This window comes from Balaenoptera physalus (assembly GCF_965194825.1).
Source record: "Balaenoptera physalus genome assembly, chromosome: 1".
NCBI classification, from domain to species: Eukaryota; Metazoa; Chordata; class Mammalia; order Artiodactyla; family Balaenopteridae; genus Balaenoptera; species Balaenoptera physalus.
The window spans coordinates 25,476,725-25,491,006 of NC_138882.1; the positions used below are offsets into that span (position 1 = coordinate 25,476,725).

Sequence of the window (14,282 nt, forward strand, 5' to 3'; positions counted from 1 at the left end):
TTGAATACTGAGTTGAAGTGCAAATGAAGAGGCTTATCTCTACAGCAGTTTGACGGAGGATGTTAGTTAGCAGCAAATGAATTTCAATGTGAAGCAGTTCTGGGTAATTTTATGATTGCTTCCAAGTCAATAAACGACATAAGTAATGGCTGATTTTAAAAATGTAATCTTAAAAATCCCTTCCTCACTAAATTACTGAATATAAATTAAATTATAATTTAAATGATAACTTCTAGGAAAATAACCATCCTGTGTCCAAACAAATGTGTCCCTTTCCTTCTTATCTATAATCAAAATGTGAAATTTAGTTATGTTTAGGAATCTTTCTTGATTCAGAAGCAACTCCAAACAACAAACAATGAAAAAAATACAAACAATTACAAAGAAGCATCCTTTCAGAAAAATAAGTATATGAATAAATTGAGTAAAATTTCTATATACAACCATTTTTGTTTTTTCCTATTAGCATTAAACAAAACTTAAGTCTCTCTCATACTGAAACGAAATAAACAAACTCTCCCCTAAACTCTACGTCACACTTCATTTTCCACTTTCCTTGTCTTCCCGTTCACTGGCAACCACCTTGAAATCTTGAGAGTTTGTCGTATCCACTTCCTCACTGCCTAAATTTTCCTCCCTGTGCCAAAATCTGACTTCTGCTGCCACCACCTCAAAAAAACTGTTGTCCCAAAACTCATTATTGTCCCAACTGTTATTATATCCAATCTACTGGCTACCTTTGACAGTGTTGTCCATTCCCTCCCTCTTGAAATGTTGTCCTCCCTTGGCTTCAGTGATACCCACTTTCTTGATTTTCAGCCTACATTTAGACTTTTCAGCTGTCTTTGTGAGCCCCCCACCCCCTCTTTCCTCCGCGTATATGCCAATGCTCCCAGGTATTCTGTCACAGGTGCTCAACTTTTTTTTTTTTTACACATTTTCCCTGAGCTATCTCATCCATTATACCACCTATTTCAATTATCATCCATTATGCTGACAAACTCTGAATCTACATCTGAAGCTTTTCTGGGCTACAAACTGCTGACTTGATATCTCCCCAAAGTTGTCTCCCAAGCACCTCAAATTCAACATGCCCGACCCTAACAACAAAAAAACAAGTTCCCAACACCCCACGTACCTTTCCCTGTGATCATACACTCTACTTATTCTTCTCTGACTACAGGAGAAAAACGTAGCTAAGGTTGCTCTTTGCTTATGCGTCTGCTCAGGTACACTTTTCTCCTCTCCGTCCTGAATCATCTACTGGTACTTTCTATCAGATTACAAGCATGGTGTTATTTTTGAGATAAATTTCTCCTCCAGTTATTACCTCGTTGCTTTTATTATCTGCTTGCTCTTACAATTGCTCTCCTTCAAGTCTTTGGATCCATTATGGGGTTTCTGCCCACTGCTGTTCCGCTGAAATTGTTCTTATCAAAGTCACCAATGACATTCATATTGTTAAACTCAACTATCAATTATATGGTCCTCATCTTATTTGATTTAGACCTCATCTACTTTAACATGTAGACAGATTTGATATGTATTCATCATAACACCAAATTTGGACACCAAATTTGCACACCAAATTTGCACACCAAATTTGCCTGGTCATCTTCCTATCATTCTTACCGCTCTTTCTCTCTCCACTCTGCTGTTTCTTCCTCATTTCCAAACTTCTAAAGATTGGAGTGCTCCAGGTTGCAGTCCTAGGACTTCTTTTCCATCTATATTCATTCACTAAGTGATCTCATATAGTCTCACCCCTTTAAATATCACGTGAATGATAAATACTCCCAGGATTTTATCTCTAGCCCTGAAATCCAGACTAGTCTGTATGATGACCTACTTGACATTTCCACCTGGATGCCTAAAAAGCACCTCAAACATAATTTGTTTAAAATGAGCTCCTGATATTCCCATCCCCAAAATGCTTCTTCTGCAGTTTTCCTCTCTAAATGGTAACTATATTCTCCTAATTGCTAAGGCCCAAAACTGTAGCATCATCCTTGATTTTTCCTCTTTCTTTCTTACCCCATATCTAGTCTATCAGCAAATATCATTATTTTTACCTTTTAAAGAAACTGGAATTCGAACATTTTTCACAGCCAATTCTGCCACCACCCTAGGCCCAATCCACCATTATCTTTTGCCTGGATGATTGCAACAGCCTTCTAAATGGTTTCACTGCTTTTTCTCTTATCTAGTTCAGACTTTTCTTAATCTAGTAGTCAGAATAATCCTGTTAAAATACAAGTCAGTATTTGTCCGTTTTCCACTCAAAATCCTGCAATGCTTCCCTGCCATGGTTTTACTGAGAGTAAAAAATTGTAAGTCACCGAACATGACTTACAAAGCCTTACATGATCTGGCCCCCATTACCTCTCATACGTACCTCTCACTATTCTCTCCCCTTAAATCTGCTTCATCCACATTGGCCTCTTTTTTAGTATTATTATTTTAATAGACTTTATTTTTTAGAAAGGTTTTAGGTTCATAGCAATACTGAGAGGAAAATACAGAGATTGCCCATATACTCAAGTGGTGCGTTTGTTACTACTGATGAACCTACATTTGACACATCATTATCACTAAAATGTCACAATTTACATTAGGTTGTATAATGACATATATCCCCTATTACAGTTTCATACAGAGTAGTTTCACTGCCCTAGAAATCCTCTGTACCCTGCCTATTCATCCCGTCCTCCTCCCAATCCTTGCAACCACTGATCTTTTCACTATCTCCATAGTTTTGTCTTCCCATTATTTATTTATTTTTTAAAACATTCTGGTCTATGGAGGATGTGTTTTTGTTTTTTTTTTTTAATTTTATTTATTTATTTATTTATGGCTGTGTTGGGTCTTTGTTTCTGTGCGAGGGCTTTCTCTAGTTGTGGCAAGCGGGGGCCACTCTTCATCGCGATGCACGGGCCTCTCACTATCGCGGCCTCTCTTGTTGCGGAGCACAGGCTCCAGATGCGCAGGCTCAGTAATTGTGGCTCACGGGCCCAGCTGCTCAGCGGCATGTGGGATCTTCCCAGACCAGGGCCCGAACCCGTGTCTCCTGCATTGGCAGGCAAATTCTCAACCACTGCACCACCAGGGAAGCCCCCATTATTTTTTTTAACAGACTTCTTGTTCCTCATGTAAAATGTTCTTCTCATACGTCTGTATAGGTATCGCCCCCACTTTCTTCAGTCCTTACTGAGAAATCACCTTCTCAGTATAATTTTCCCTGGTTATTTCATTCATATATATGTGTATATATAAAATTTAATTTTCCCCCTTAATGCTTCATAGACCCCATCCACTGCCTTATTTTTTGTTCTTAGAATTTATCGTTACCTATATATTACCTATCCTATATCATTACCTATATATTCTGTATTTTACTTATTTCATTTACATTTTGCTTATAGTCTTTCACCATAATTAAAGGAAAGCTCCATAAGGAGAGAGAATTTTTATCTGTTCACTGTTATGCCTCCAGGGCCTACAGCAGTGCTTTCACATAGCAGGTTCTAAAAAATTTTGCTGAACGAACAGACCAAACTGAATTAAACTTAGGCTTCCAATATAAGTTGAGAATGACAATAACATACATTCAGTTACCTAAAGCCTAGAAACTTGAGTATCACTGATAATTTCTCCTGCTTCTAATTTCTCATATCTGGTTATCATGTCATCCAGGTTCTGTCTTCTTGGTAGACCTTCTGAATCCATAAACTTCTCTCCATCTTCACTATCGTATCTAAGGTCCAGCCACCTCATCTCTCATGGCTAGATTACTATCTGCAGTCTGCTCCTTCCAATCCATTCTCTAAACAGTAGCAAGAGTGGTCTTTCAAAAATATAAATATTGATATAATCATGTAATTTTCCTTCAGTGGTCTTACGACTATTTTCCTTTCTAGTCTCATTTCTCACCACTCATCTTTCTTTTTATGCTTCCACCATAGTGAACAGCTTTCATTTTCTGAATGTGCCATGCTACCATTTTCCTCTAGATCTTGGCAAATTCTGCTAACCTTTGCCTGGACACTCTTCCACAGCTATATATTTCGTATATCTTTGGTCTTAACTCAGAAATAATTTTGCCCAAAAAACCTAGACACACCAAAGTTATCTTTTGTGCCTCTTCTACGGGTGTTCCTATACTTATCCCATTTGCTTTCCTATGATGCTGTAATATAATTTTCTGTTTACCAATCTTGACTTTGGTCTTCTTGAGAACTGGAATATGTTTATTGCCATATATCTCCAGTCCTTGACACCGAACAGGTATTCAATAAATAATTATTAGAGGAGTAAATAACTTGATTCTTACCTCTCTCTCCTGTTTTTTTCCAATTTGTCTTTCAAAATCATAATTTCTTTGTTGAGAGCAAGTTGCTGGCCTTCTGAATCATGTAGTTCTTTCTTCAGATTTTTAATTTCATTTGCATGTATTCCTTCTCTCTTGGACAATTCTTCTTCATAAAAGATACTTTTCTTTTCCAAATCAGTCTTTAGTTTGGTTATTTCTTGCTGATGTTCTATGCTGCATACTCCTGGTGAGTAACTAATTTGTTTTTGCTATAGAAGTAATAATAAAAGATTAGTTAATCTGTAAGAATAATAAAATATTAACTAATAACTCTTTCTACAATATAAAGAACTGTTCATATAACTGAATATTATTTTTGTATATTATTACATAAAAATAATACTTTCTTTATTCAGGCTATTAACCTTTTTTGCCTGCCATATGTTGCCAATATTTTTCTTTTTTTTTTTTTTTGCCAATATTTTTCTAAGTGTGTATTCCTTTATTGCTGTATTTTACAGTCTTCTTCACACCAAGATTAAATATTTATCTGTATTTTCTGCTGGCACTTATATAATTATTTGTTTTACATTTAAATATCTAATTTATATATAATATTGTTGGTGTATGGAGTGAAGGAAAAATCTAACTGCATCCTATTTCTGATGTGGAACTAATAAAAGGTTATAAATACATTTGCATCTTTAAAAGATTAACTTGGGGGAGGAGTGGTAGAGCTAGAATGCACAAAAAGAAAAGGGAGAAAGAAGGCTTCTGCAGTAGTCCGGGGAGAAATGACAAAGGTCTAATCTAACATCTTTGTACCTATTCTAGAAAAAAATGATACATCTCTTCACATTTAGGTAGGGCTTTAAGAAGGGGAAATTTGGTTGAAAGACATCTTTTTAGAAATGAGGTTGAAATATACTCTTGGTATCAGTGAGAAAGGAAAATGTAATGTCCAAAGGTTCTTCCAGGTAGTAGCTAAGGTAAACAGAAGCATACAGAGGTTTTGACTATAAGATTTCCTGAGTAACTTTTCTATTACTTTGTTACATGCTATTTTCCCAGGTGATCCACAATAAAACTTTTAAAACTCAAAGAACCTATAAGCTTATGTTTAGTGACAACAAGGAATCAAGATCTGGAGGACACTGTATCCTTTTTTGAAGTCAGTATTAAGGGCAGGAAAACTGGTAACAGTCCTTGATTTAAAGTCCAAAGAAAACTATGCTAGCTTTTCACATTTGAGGTCTATAATTTAAAAAAAAAAAAAAAAAAATAGGCATCAACGTGGGCCTGAGAAATGTTTCTGGGATAGTCACTGTAATGTTAACCATTTACTCAAAACTGCTTATGAAGTGCCTACCATAAGCAGGACCCAGATTTTCCAGTGGTTTCTGAGTCAGCCTGACATGCAAAGCTCGGCGGAAACTGGGAAGAGCCATGTCAAGTCGTGTTGTTGCTCTTATGCAACTCCATGAAAATGGTGCCTAAATCAACATCTGCAGCACTAACCACTTACCATACTATTCTTCATTTTTCTAATCACCTAAAGCACACTTTTAGTTTGCTGTTCACTTTAGTATAGTTTGTCTGTTGGGATAGCAGTAGATGTACTAGAAGTTTCAAGCAAAAATTACCTTGAAATCAAAACCTCACAAAGATACCACCAAAAAAAGTTATAGACTCATGTCACTAATTGAGAAGAACGTAAAAAAGCCAAATAAAATGCTGAGAAACAAAATTAAACCATAGGTAAAAAAGAACAATCTACTGCAAAACAATAAGTTTTATTACAGGTATTGAAGGTAATTTAATATTAGCAAACATTAATAACTGTGCAAAAATTAAATTAACTCCATGTGATAATCTCTGTAAGTACCCCTGCCCAAAAGTGTTTGATAAAATCTAATACCAATTCCAAAATACTACCCCAAGTCCCACAAAAAAAAAAAAGAGTTCAGTAATTCTCTTAAGAAATAACCTCTTTCAAGCTATCAGACAAAATAATACTTTCTAGTGAAACACCAGATACATCCAGGAATAATAACAACAAAAAGGATGTCTTCCATTATCTCTCTTATTTAATATTAGATTTTAGATATTCTAAGTAACATGTGACATAGTTACAAAACATGAATAGGTGAAAATCATGATCATTTCCACTTAATAAACTGTTCACTCAGAAAATGCAAATAAATCCACTGAAAAGTGTTGGAATTGATAAAGCTGAGTAAAACAACTGCATATTAGATAAATATAAATCAAACAGTACTTCTAGACAGTAGAATAAGCAATAATAGTAAACATTTTCATTGTTAATAATAAAAAATTTTCATTTGTTTTTAATAGATCCAACAAAAATCACCAGCAACTAATACACACACAAGTAATAACAACAGTGAATAATTTGTTTGAATTATATGAAAAAACTACAAGTCTCTATAAAAGATTTAAAGAAGACAATATAGAAAAATACCAAGTACTTGAAAGGGAAGATTGAATGTACATATATTCAATGTTTCTTAAATTATCTTCCCTGTAAATTTAATTTAAAAATTTTAAATGTGGGAGGTAATACTGGGTGAGAGATGGAGACAAATGTTCTAGCACACAGGCAAAAATAAACTGGTAAAAATACCAAAGAAAATCCTGAAAAAGCACAAAGAGTAAAGAAGGAGAGAGGGTAATGTTCTTTTCAGATGTTAACACGTACTATAAATTTTTTTTTAATTAAAAAAAAATTTTTTTTTGTCTGCATCGGGTCTTTGTTGCTGCACGCGGGCTTTCTCTAGTTGCAGGGAGTGGGGTCTACTCTTCATTGCAGTGCTCAGGCTTCTCATTATGGTGGCTTCTCTTGTTGCAGAGCACAGGCTCTAGGCGCGTGGGCTTCAGCAGTTGCAGCACACAGCCTCAGCAGTTGCAGCACGTGGGCCCTAGAGTACGTGGGCTTCAGTAGTTGTGGCGCGTGGGCTCAGTAGTCGTGGCGCACGGGCTTAGTTGCTCCGTGGCATGTGTGATCTTCCCAGACCAAGGATCAAACCCGTGTCCCCTGCAGTGGCAGGTGGACTTTTTTTCTTTTATAAATTTATTTATTTTTATTTATTTATTTTTGGCTGCCTTGGGTCTTCGTTGCTGCATGCGGGCTTTCTCTAGTTGCAGCGAGCAGGGGTTACTCTTTGTTGTGGTGCACGTGCTTCTCATTGCAGTGGCTTCTCTTGTTGTGGAGCACAGGCTCTAGGCACACGGGCTTCACTAGTTGTGGCACGTGAGCTCGGTAGTTATGGCTCATGAGCTCTAGAGCGCAGGCTCAGTAGTTGTGGTGCACAGGCTTAGTTGCTCCACGGCATGTGGGATCTTCCCGGACCAGGGATCAAACCCGTGTTCCCTGTGCTGGCAGGTGGATTCTTAACCACTGCGCCACCAGGGAAGTCCCTACTATAAATCTTTAATAAAGTATCAGTGTAATAGATCTCCACCCCAAAATAATTTAATTCGATATGTGAGATACTGTCAATCACTGAGGAAAGCAGTGATTAATTAATGGAATTGAAACCACAAGCTAGCAATTAAAGAAAAGAATGATTCTCACATCATACCATTTAGCAAAACAAACTCCAAATAGATTAGAACTAAATATCTTTAAACCCAATAGAATCATCCAGGAAAAAGCAGAATTACATATTTAGCAAACTCTGAAAAAAGAAGGACAAGCCAAGCTTCGAAGCAATAGAAGAACTATTGAGGAAAATAAAAACAAATCATCTATAATTTGAAAAAGAAACAAGACCAAAATTAAAGGGCAAATGATAAATTGGTAAAACAGTTGCAGAGAAGATAAACAGTACAATTTTTACTATGCAAAGACTTTATAAGAATTGATAAGAAAAACATGAAGACTACAAAATTAAATGGGCAAATGACTTAAAGAGATAATTCACAAAGAGAAAATATGATTAATAAATGATCTACTAAGAAAGCAAGAAATGCCTCTCATACTTGCAAAAATTTGTGGCATGTATCAAGGGCCTTAAAAATGATCTGACCACTTCATTTCCAGGTATCTGTTCTAAAAGAAGTGCATAAAAGGGTCCATGGTAATTATTATACTGCAAAAGTGAAAAATAAATACAGTCAGCTTGGGGGGATTGGTTCCAGGTCTGTCCACCCTCCATTACCAAAATCTACAGTCGCTCAAGTCCCATATATAAAATGGAGTAGTATTTGCATATAACGTACTCTCAAATACTTTAAATCACCTACAAATGCTATGTATAAGCTGCCAGGGCATGGCAAGTTCGCATTTTGCCTTCTGGAATTTTCTCCCCCACACCACCCCAAACAATGGGCTCTCTGTATCTACAGACATGGAAACTGCGGATATTAAGGGCCAAGTGTATTTAACAGTAGGAAACTGGCTAAGTGGATATTCTTCTATAATCATTAAAATTATGTTTGTGACAATCACATAATAATGAAACAGAAAAAGCTTATATCACACTCTCAAGTGAAACATAAGGGTTAAGGGTTGACTTGTGTCCCTCCAAAATTCATATGTTGAAGCACTAAACACCAGTACCTCAGAATGTGACCATATTTAGAACTAGGGCTTTAAATACTGCATGATCTGACTTATGTGTGGAATCTAAAAAAGTCAAACTCTTAGAAGCAGAGAGTAGAACAGTGGTTGCGAAGGGCTGAGGGGGTAGGGGAAATGGGGAAATGTTGGTCAAAAGGCACAAATTTCAGATATGTAGGATAAATAAATTCTAGAGATCTAATGTGAAGCAGGATAACTACAGTTAACAATACTGTACTGCATACTGGAAATTTGCTAAGAGAGTGGATCTTAAGTATTCTTAGCCAAAAAAAAAAGGAAGGAAGGAAGGGAGAGAGGTAGGGAGGGAGATGGGGAAGGTAGAAGGAAGGAGGTAACTGAGGTGATAGACACGTTAATTAGCTTGATTGTGGTAAACACTTCACGATGTATACATATATCTAAATATCAGGTTTTACATCTTAAATACATACAATTTTAAATTGTCATTTGTACTTCAAAAAGCCTGAAAAAAATGAAAATAAAAATAGGGTCTTCACAGAGGTAATCAACTTAAAATGAGGTCATCAGTGTAGGCCCTAATCCAATATGACTGTATCCTTATAAATAGAAGAAATTTAGACACAGAATCACGCACACATTGAGAACATCATATGAAGATTAAAGTAGAAATCAGGGTGATACATCTACAAACCAAGGAACGCTAAACACTGCCAGCAAACCATCAGAAGCCAACTCTGCAAACACCTTGATTTCAGATTTCTACTGCCATAATTGAGACAATAAATTCCTGTTTTTTAAGCCACCCAGTTTGTGGGTATTTGTAACAACTGCCCTAGCAAACTAATACAATGGGGTAAAAAAACTCCTGTGGTATATGATCACAACAATTGGAAAGTACTTTTTTTTAAAAAACAGCCTTTCTCAAGTAAAGTCAATAGGGGAGAGGGGAGGTATATCTAACAGGGAGGAGAGGGCCCAGTGGAAGGAAGCACCATAGAAGGAAAGATACCCACAGGAAGTTATATCTAAATTGAGACCTACGTAGAATATTGCTGGCAACATGTACAAAAGTCTATATACTAGAGAAAACCTGATGTATGAGCAGGAAAACCCAAATAGTAAGTTAAAATCTCGAACAGCAAGGACCTCATAAGGTAAAAGCTATGTTACAAAGTTTGAGCCTCTTCTGAAAAGCAAAGTGGTATCATGAAAGGATTTTAAGCACAAAACTAAAAGACTTTAAAACTACTATTCTGACTACAATATGAAGAACAAATTTTTTTCAGCTAGGGGGAAAAAAAACCCAGGAAAACCAGACAGAACATTACATATTTATCCAGACAAGAAATGATAGCTGTATTAATGTTTAAAAAACAAAATATTAACCAAAAAAACAGCTTTACTAAGATATAATTCACATACCATACTATTGACCCATTTAAAGTGAACAATTCAGTAGTTTTTGGTATACTACATTAATTATTTTAAAGTGGTAAAACATATATAACAAAAAATTGCCATTTTAACCATTTTAAATGTACAATTCAGTGGTATTACATTCACAATGTTGTGCAACCATCAACACTGTAATTTCTAAAACTTTTTCATCTTCTCAAAGAGAATTCTGTAACCATTAAGGAATAAACACCCCATTACCCCCTCTACCCTGCCCCTGGTAATCTCTATTCCACTTTCTATCTCAATGAATCTGCCTATTCTAGATATTTCATGTAAGTAGAATCATATAATATTTGTCCCCTTTTGTCTAGCTTCTTTCACTTAGCATAATGTTCTCAATATTCATCCACGTTGCAGGATGTATCAGAACTTCACCCCATTTATGGTTGAATAATATTCCATTATATGTACTTGCCACATTTTGTTTATCTGTTGATGAACACTTGGGTTGTTTATACCTTTTTGGCCATTTTACTAATGTTTTAATGAACACTGGTGTACAAGAGTCTGTTTGAAGTCCCTGCTTACAATTCTTTTGGGTATATAACTAGGAGTTGAATTACTCGGTCATATGGTAATTCTACGTTTACTTTTATTGAGGAATCACCAATTGTTTTCATATTCCTATGAGCACTTATTTTGTTTTTGTTTTTAATTTTAGCCATCTTAGTAGGTATGAAGTGGTATCTTGTGGTTTTAACTTCATTTCCCTAATAATTAATGATGCTGAACATCTTTTCATGTGCTTATTGGCTACTAATATATCTTCTTTGGAGAAATGTGTATGCAAGTTATTGCCCATTTTTTGATTGGGCAGTTTATCTTTTCTGTTAAGTTGTAGGAGTTCGTTATAAATTCTGGATATCAAACCCTTATCAGATATTTGATTTACAAATGATTTCTTCCATTCTTTAGGTTATCTTTTCATTTTCTTAAAAATGTCCTTTGATTCAATACAAATAAGTTTTTATTAAGATGAAGTCTAATTTATCCATTTTTTGTTTTGTTGCTTATGCTTTCTGTGACCTAAGAATCTACTTCCAAACCCAAGGTCATGAAGATTTACCCCAATGTTTTCTTCTAAGAGTTTTATGGTTGTAGCTCTTACACGTAAGTTGTTGATCCATTTTGAGTTAATTTTTAAATATGGTGTAAGGTAGGGGTCCAAATTCATTTGTTTGCATGCAGAAATCCAGCTGTCTGGCACATGAGTTGAAGGAACTATTCTTTCCATACTGAACAGATTAGTACTTATGTGTACCTATGTCAAAAATCAATTGTGGCTATAGATACATTAGTTTATTTCTGGACTCTTAATTCTATCCCAGTGGTCTATATTCTTATGCCAGTGTCATATTCTTTTTATTACTGTGATTTTGTAATAAATTTTGAAATTGGGAAGTGTGGGTCTTCTAACTTTGGCCTTCTTTTTCAAGCTTTTTGGCTATTTGGGGCAATTCCACATGAATTTGAGGCTCATATTTTCCATTTCTGCAAAAGGGGCTGTTGATAATAGGGATCAAATTGAACCTGTACATCACTTTTGGTAAAACTACATCTGAACAATACTAAGTCTTCCTATTCATAAACATGGGATATCTTTTCTTTATTTTAGGTAACCTTTAATTTCTTTCAGCAATGTTTTATAATTTTCAGTGCACAACATTCTTGGTTAATTTTATTCCAAGGCATTCTTTTAGATGCTATTGTAACTATAATTGCTTTCTTAATTTCATTGTGGATTGTTCATTGCTGACATAAGGAACACAACTAATTACTATATGTTGATCGTGCAACCCTGCGGTTGTTTGTTTTCTTATTGAGTTTTAAGAATTCTTTGAATATTTGGATAACAGTTTTGTATCAGATATGTCTGCATTTTCCTGCAGTCTGTGCCTCGTCTTTTCATTCTTGGCCGTGACTTTCATAGTCCAGAAAATTTCAATTTCAGTGAGATCTAGCATAGTAATTCTTTATTTCATGGATTGTGCCTTTGGTGCTGAAAGTAAAAAGTCATCACCATACCAAAGATTATCTAGGTTTCTCCTACGTTATCGTCTAGGAGTGTTAATAGTTTTGTGTTTTACATCTAGGTCTGTGATCCATTTTGAGTTAATTTTTGTGAAGGGTGTAAGTTCTGTGTCTAGATTCAATTTTCTTTTTTTTTTTTTTTGCATTGATGTCTAGTTCTTCTAACACTATTTGTTAAAAAGTACATCTTTGCTCCATTGTATTGCCTTTGCTTTCTTGTCAAAGATGATTTATCTGTATAGTCTCTTGCCAATACCATACTGTCTTGATTGTTGCAGTTTTATATAAGTCTTGAAGTCAGTATTCCAGCTATGTTTTTTTCCTTCACTGTTGTGTTGGCTATTCGGGTCTTTGCCTCTCCATATAAACTTTAGGCTTAGTTTGTTGATACCCACAAAAGAAGTGGCTGCAATTCTGACTTGTACTGCATTAAATCTGTAGTTGAAGATGGGAAGAACTGACATCTTATAAGATACCTAATACGGAGTCTTCCTATCCATGAACATGGAATGTCTCTCCATATACTTAGTTCTTCTTTGATTTCTTTCATCAGAGTTTTATAGTTTCCCCCATACAGATCTTATGCATATTTTGGTATATTTATACTTCAATATGTCATTTTTGTGGGTGCTAATGTTAATAGTACTGAGTTTTAAATTTCAAATTCCACTTATTCATGGTTGGTATGACTGACCATACCAACCAAAGTGACTGACTTTTGTGTATTAATCTTGTACCTGCAACCTTGCTATAAATGCCTTACTAGTTCCAGGAGTTTTTTTGTTAATTTTTTTGATTCTCTACATAGACAATCATATCATCTGCTAACCAAGACAGTTTTATGTCATCTTTCCCAATCTGTATACTTCTTTTTTGTTTTCTTGTCTTATTGCATTAGCTAAGACATACAGCATGATGTTGAAAGGCAGTAGTGAGAGGAAAAATCCTTGCTTTGTTCTTGATCTGAATGAAAAAGCTTCAAGATTCTCGCCATTAAGTATGATGTTACTTTAGGTTTTTTGATAGGTATTCTTTATCAAGTTGAGGAAGTTCCCCTCTATTCCTAGTTTACTGAGTTTTTATCATGAATGAGTATTAGTTTGTCAGATGCTTTTTCTGTATCTACTGATACAATCATGTGCTTTTTATCACATCAGTGATGCATTACATTAATTGACTTCCAAATGCTGAACCAGCCTTGTGTACATGGGATGAAATCCCATTTGGTTGTGGTGTATAATTCTTTTTATATATTGTTGGATTCAATTTGTTAATATTTTTTGAGGACTTTTGCACCTATGTCTATGCGGCTTTCTACATTGGTCTGTAGCATTCTTATCTTGTAAAGTCTTTGTCTGGTTTTGGTATTAGCATAATTCTTGCATCATAGAATGAGTTAAGAAGTATTTCCTCTATTTCTATCTTCTGAAAGCAACTGTAGAGAATTGTCATGATTTCTTCCTTAAATGTCTGGTAGAATTCACCAGTGAATACATCTGGGCCTGGTGCTTTCTGTTCTGGAAGATTATTAATTATTGATTCAATTTCTTTAACAGACAGAGCCATTTCAGATTATTTATTTCTCCTTGGTTAGTTATGGGAGCTGTGTCTTTGAAGGAATTGGTCCATTTCATCTAGGTTATCAAATTTGTAGGCAAAGAATTAATTGTTCATAGTATTCCTTTATTAGCCTTCTCATGTACATGGGTTGCATACTGATGTCCTGTCTTTCATTTCTGATATTAGTAGCGTCCTGTCTCTCTTTTCTTTTTTTCTTTGTATTTGTGTTTTATTTTACAATCAAAGGTTTAAAGATATAGCAGAGAGTACAGGAGGCAAAACACAGATTAAGCATACTCTGTGCAAAAATATTTACCACAGAAAAGAGAAGAAAAATTTTAAAAGAATTATAGTGTGAAG

At 35.1% G+C, this 14,282-nt stretch overlaps 1 protein-coding gene across 20 annotated transcripts in view; it reads right to left on the reverse strand.

Moving 5' to 3' along the window:
- Positions 1–14,282, reverse strand: part of CDC42BPA (CDC42 binding protein kinase alpha) — a 316,154-nt gene that overhangs the window by 90,045 nt on the left and 211,827 nt on the right. For all 20 annotated transcript variants that reach the window (XR_014265738.1, XM_082469813.1, XM_082469807.1 and 17 more), the window contains one exon: positions 4,331–4,578. Coding sequence is in view for 19 of the 20 variants with exons in the window: in XM_082469813.1 (XP_082325939.1) it covers positions 4,331–4,578 (248 nt within the window). In the remaining variant the exon portion in view is untranslated. The remainder of the gene's footprint in view (positions 1–4,330; positions 4,579–14,282) is intronic.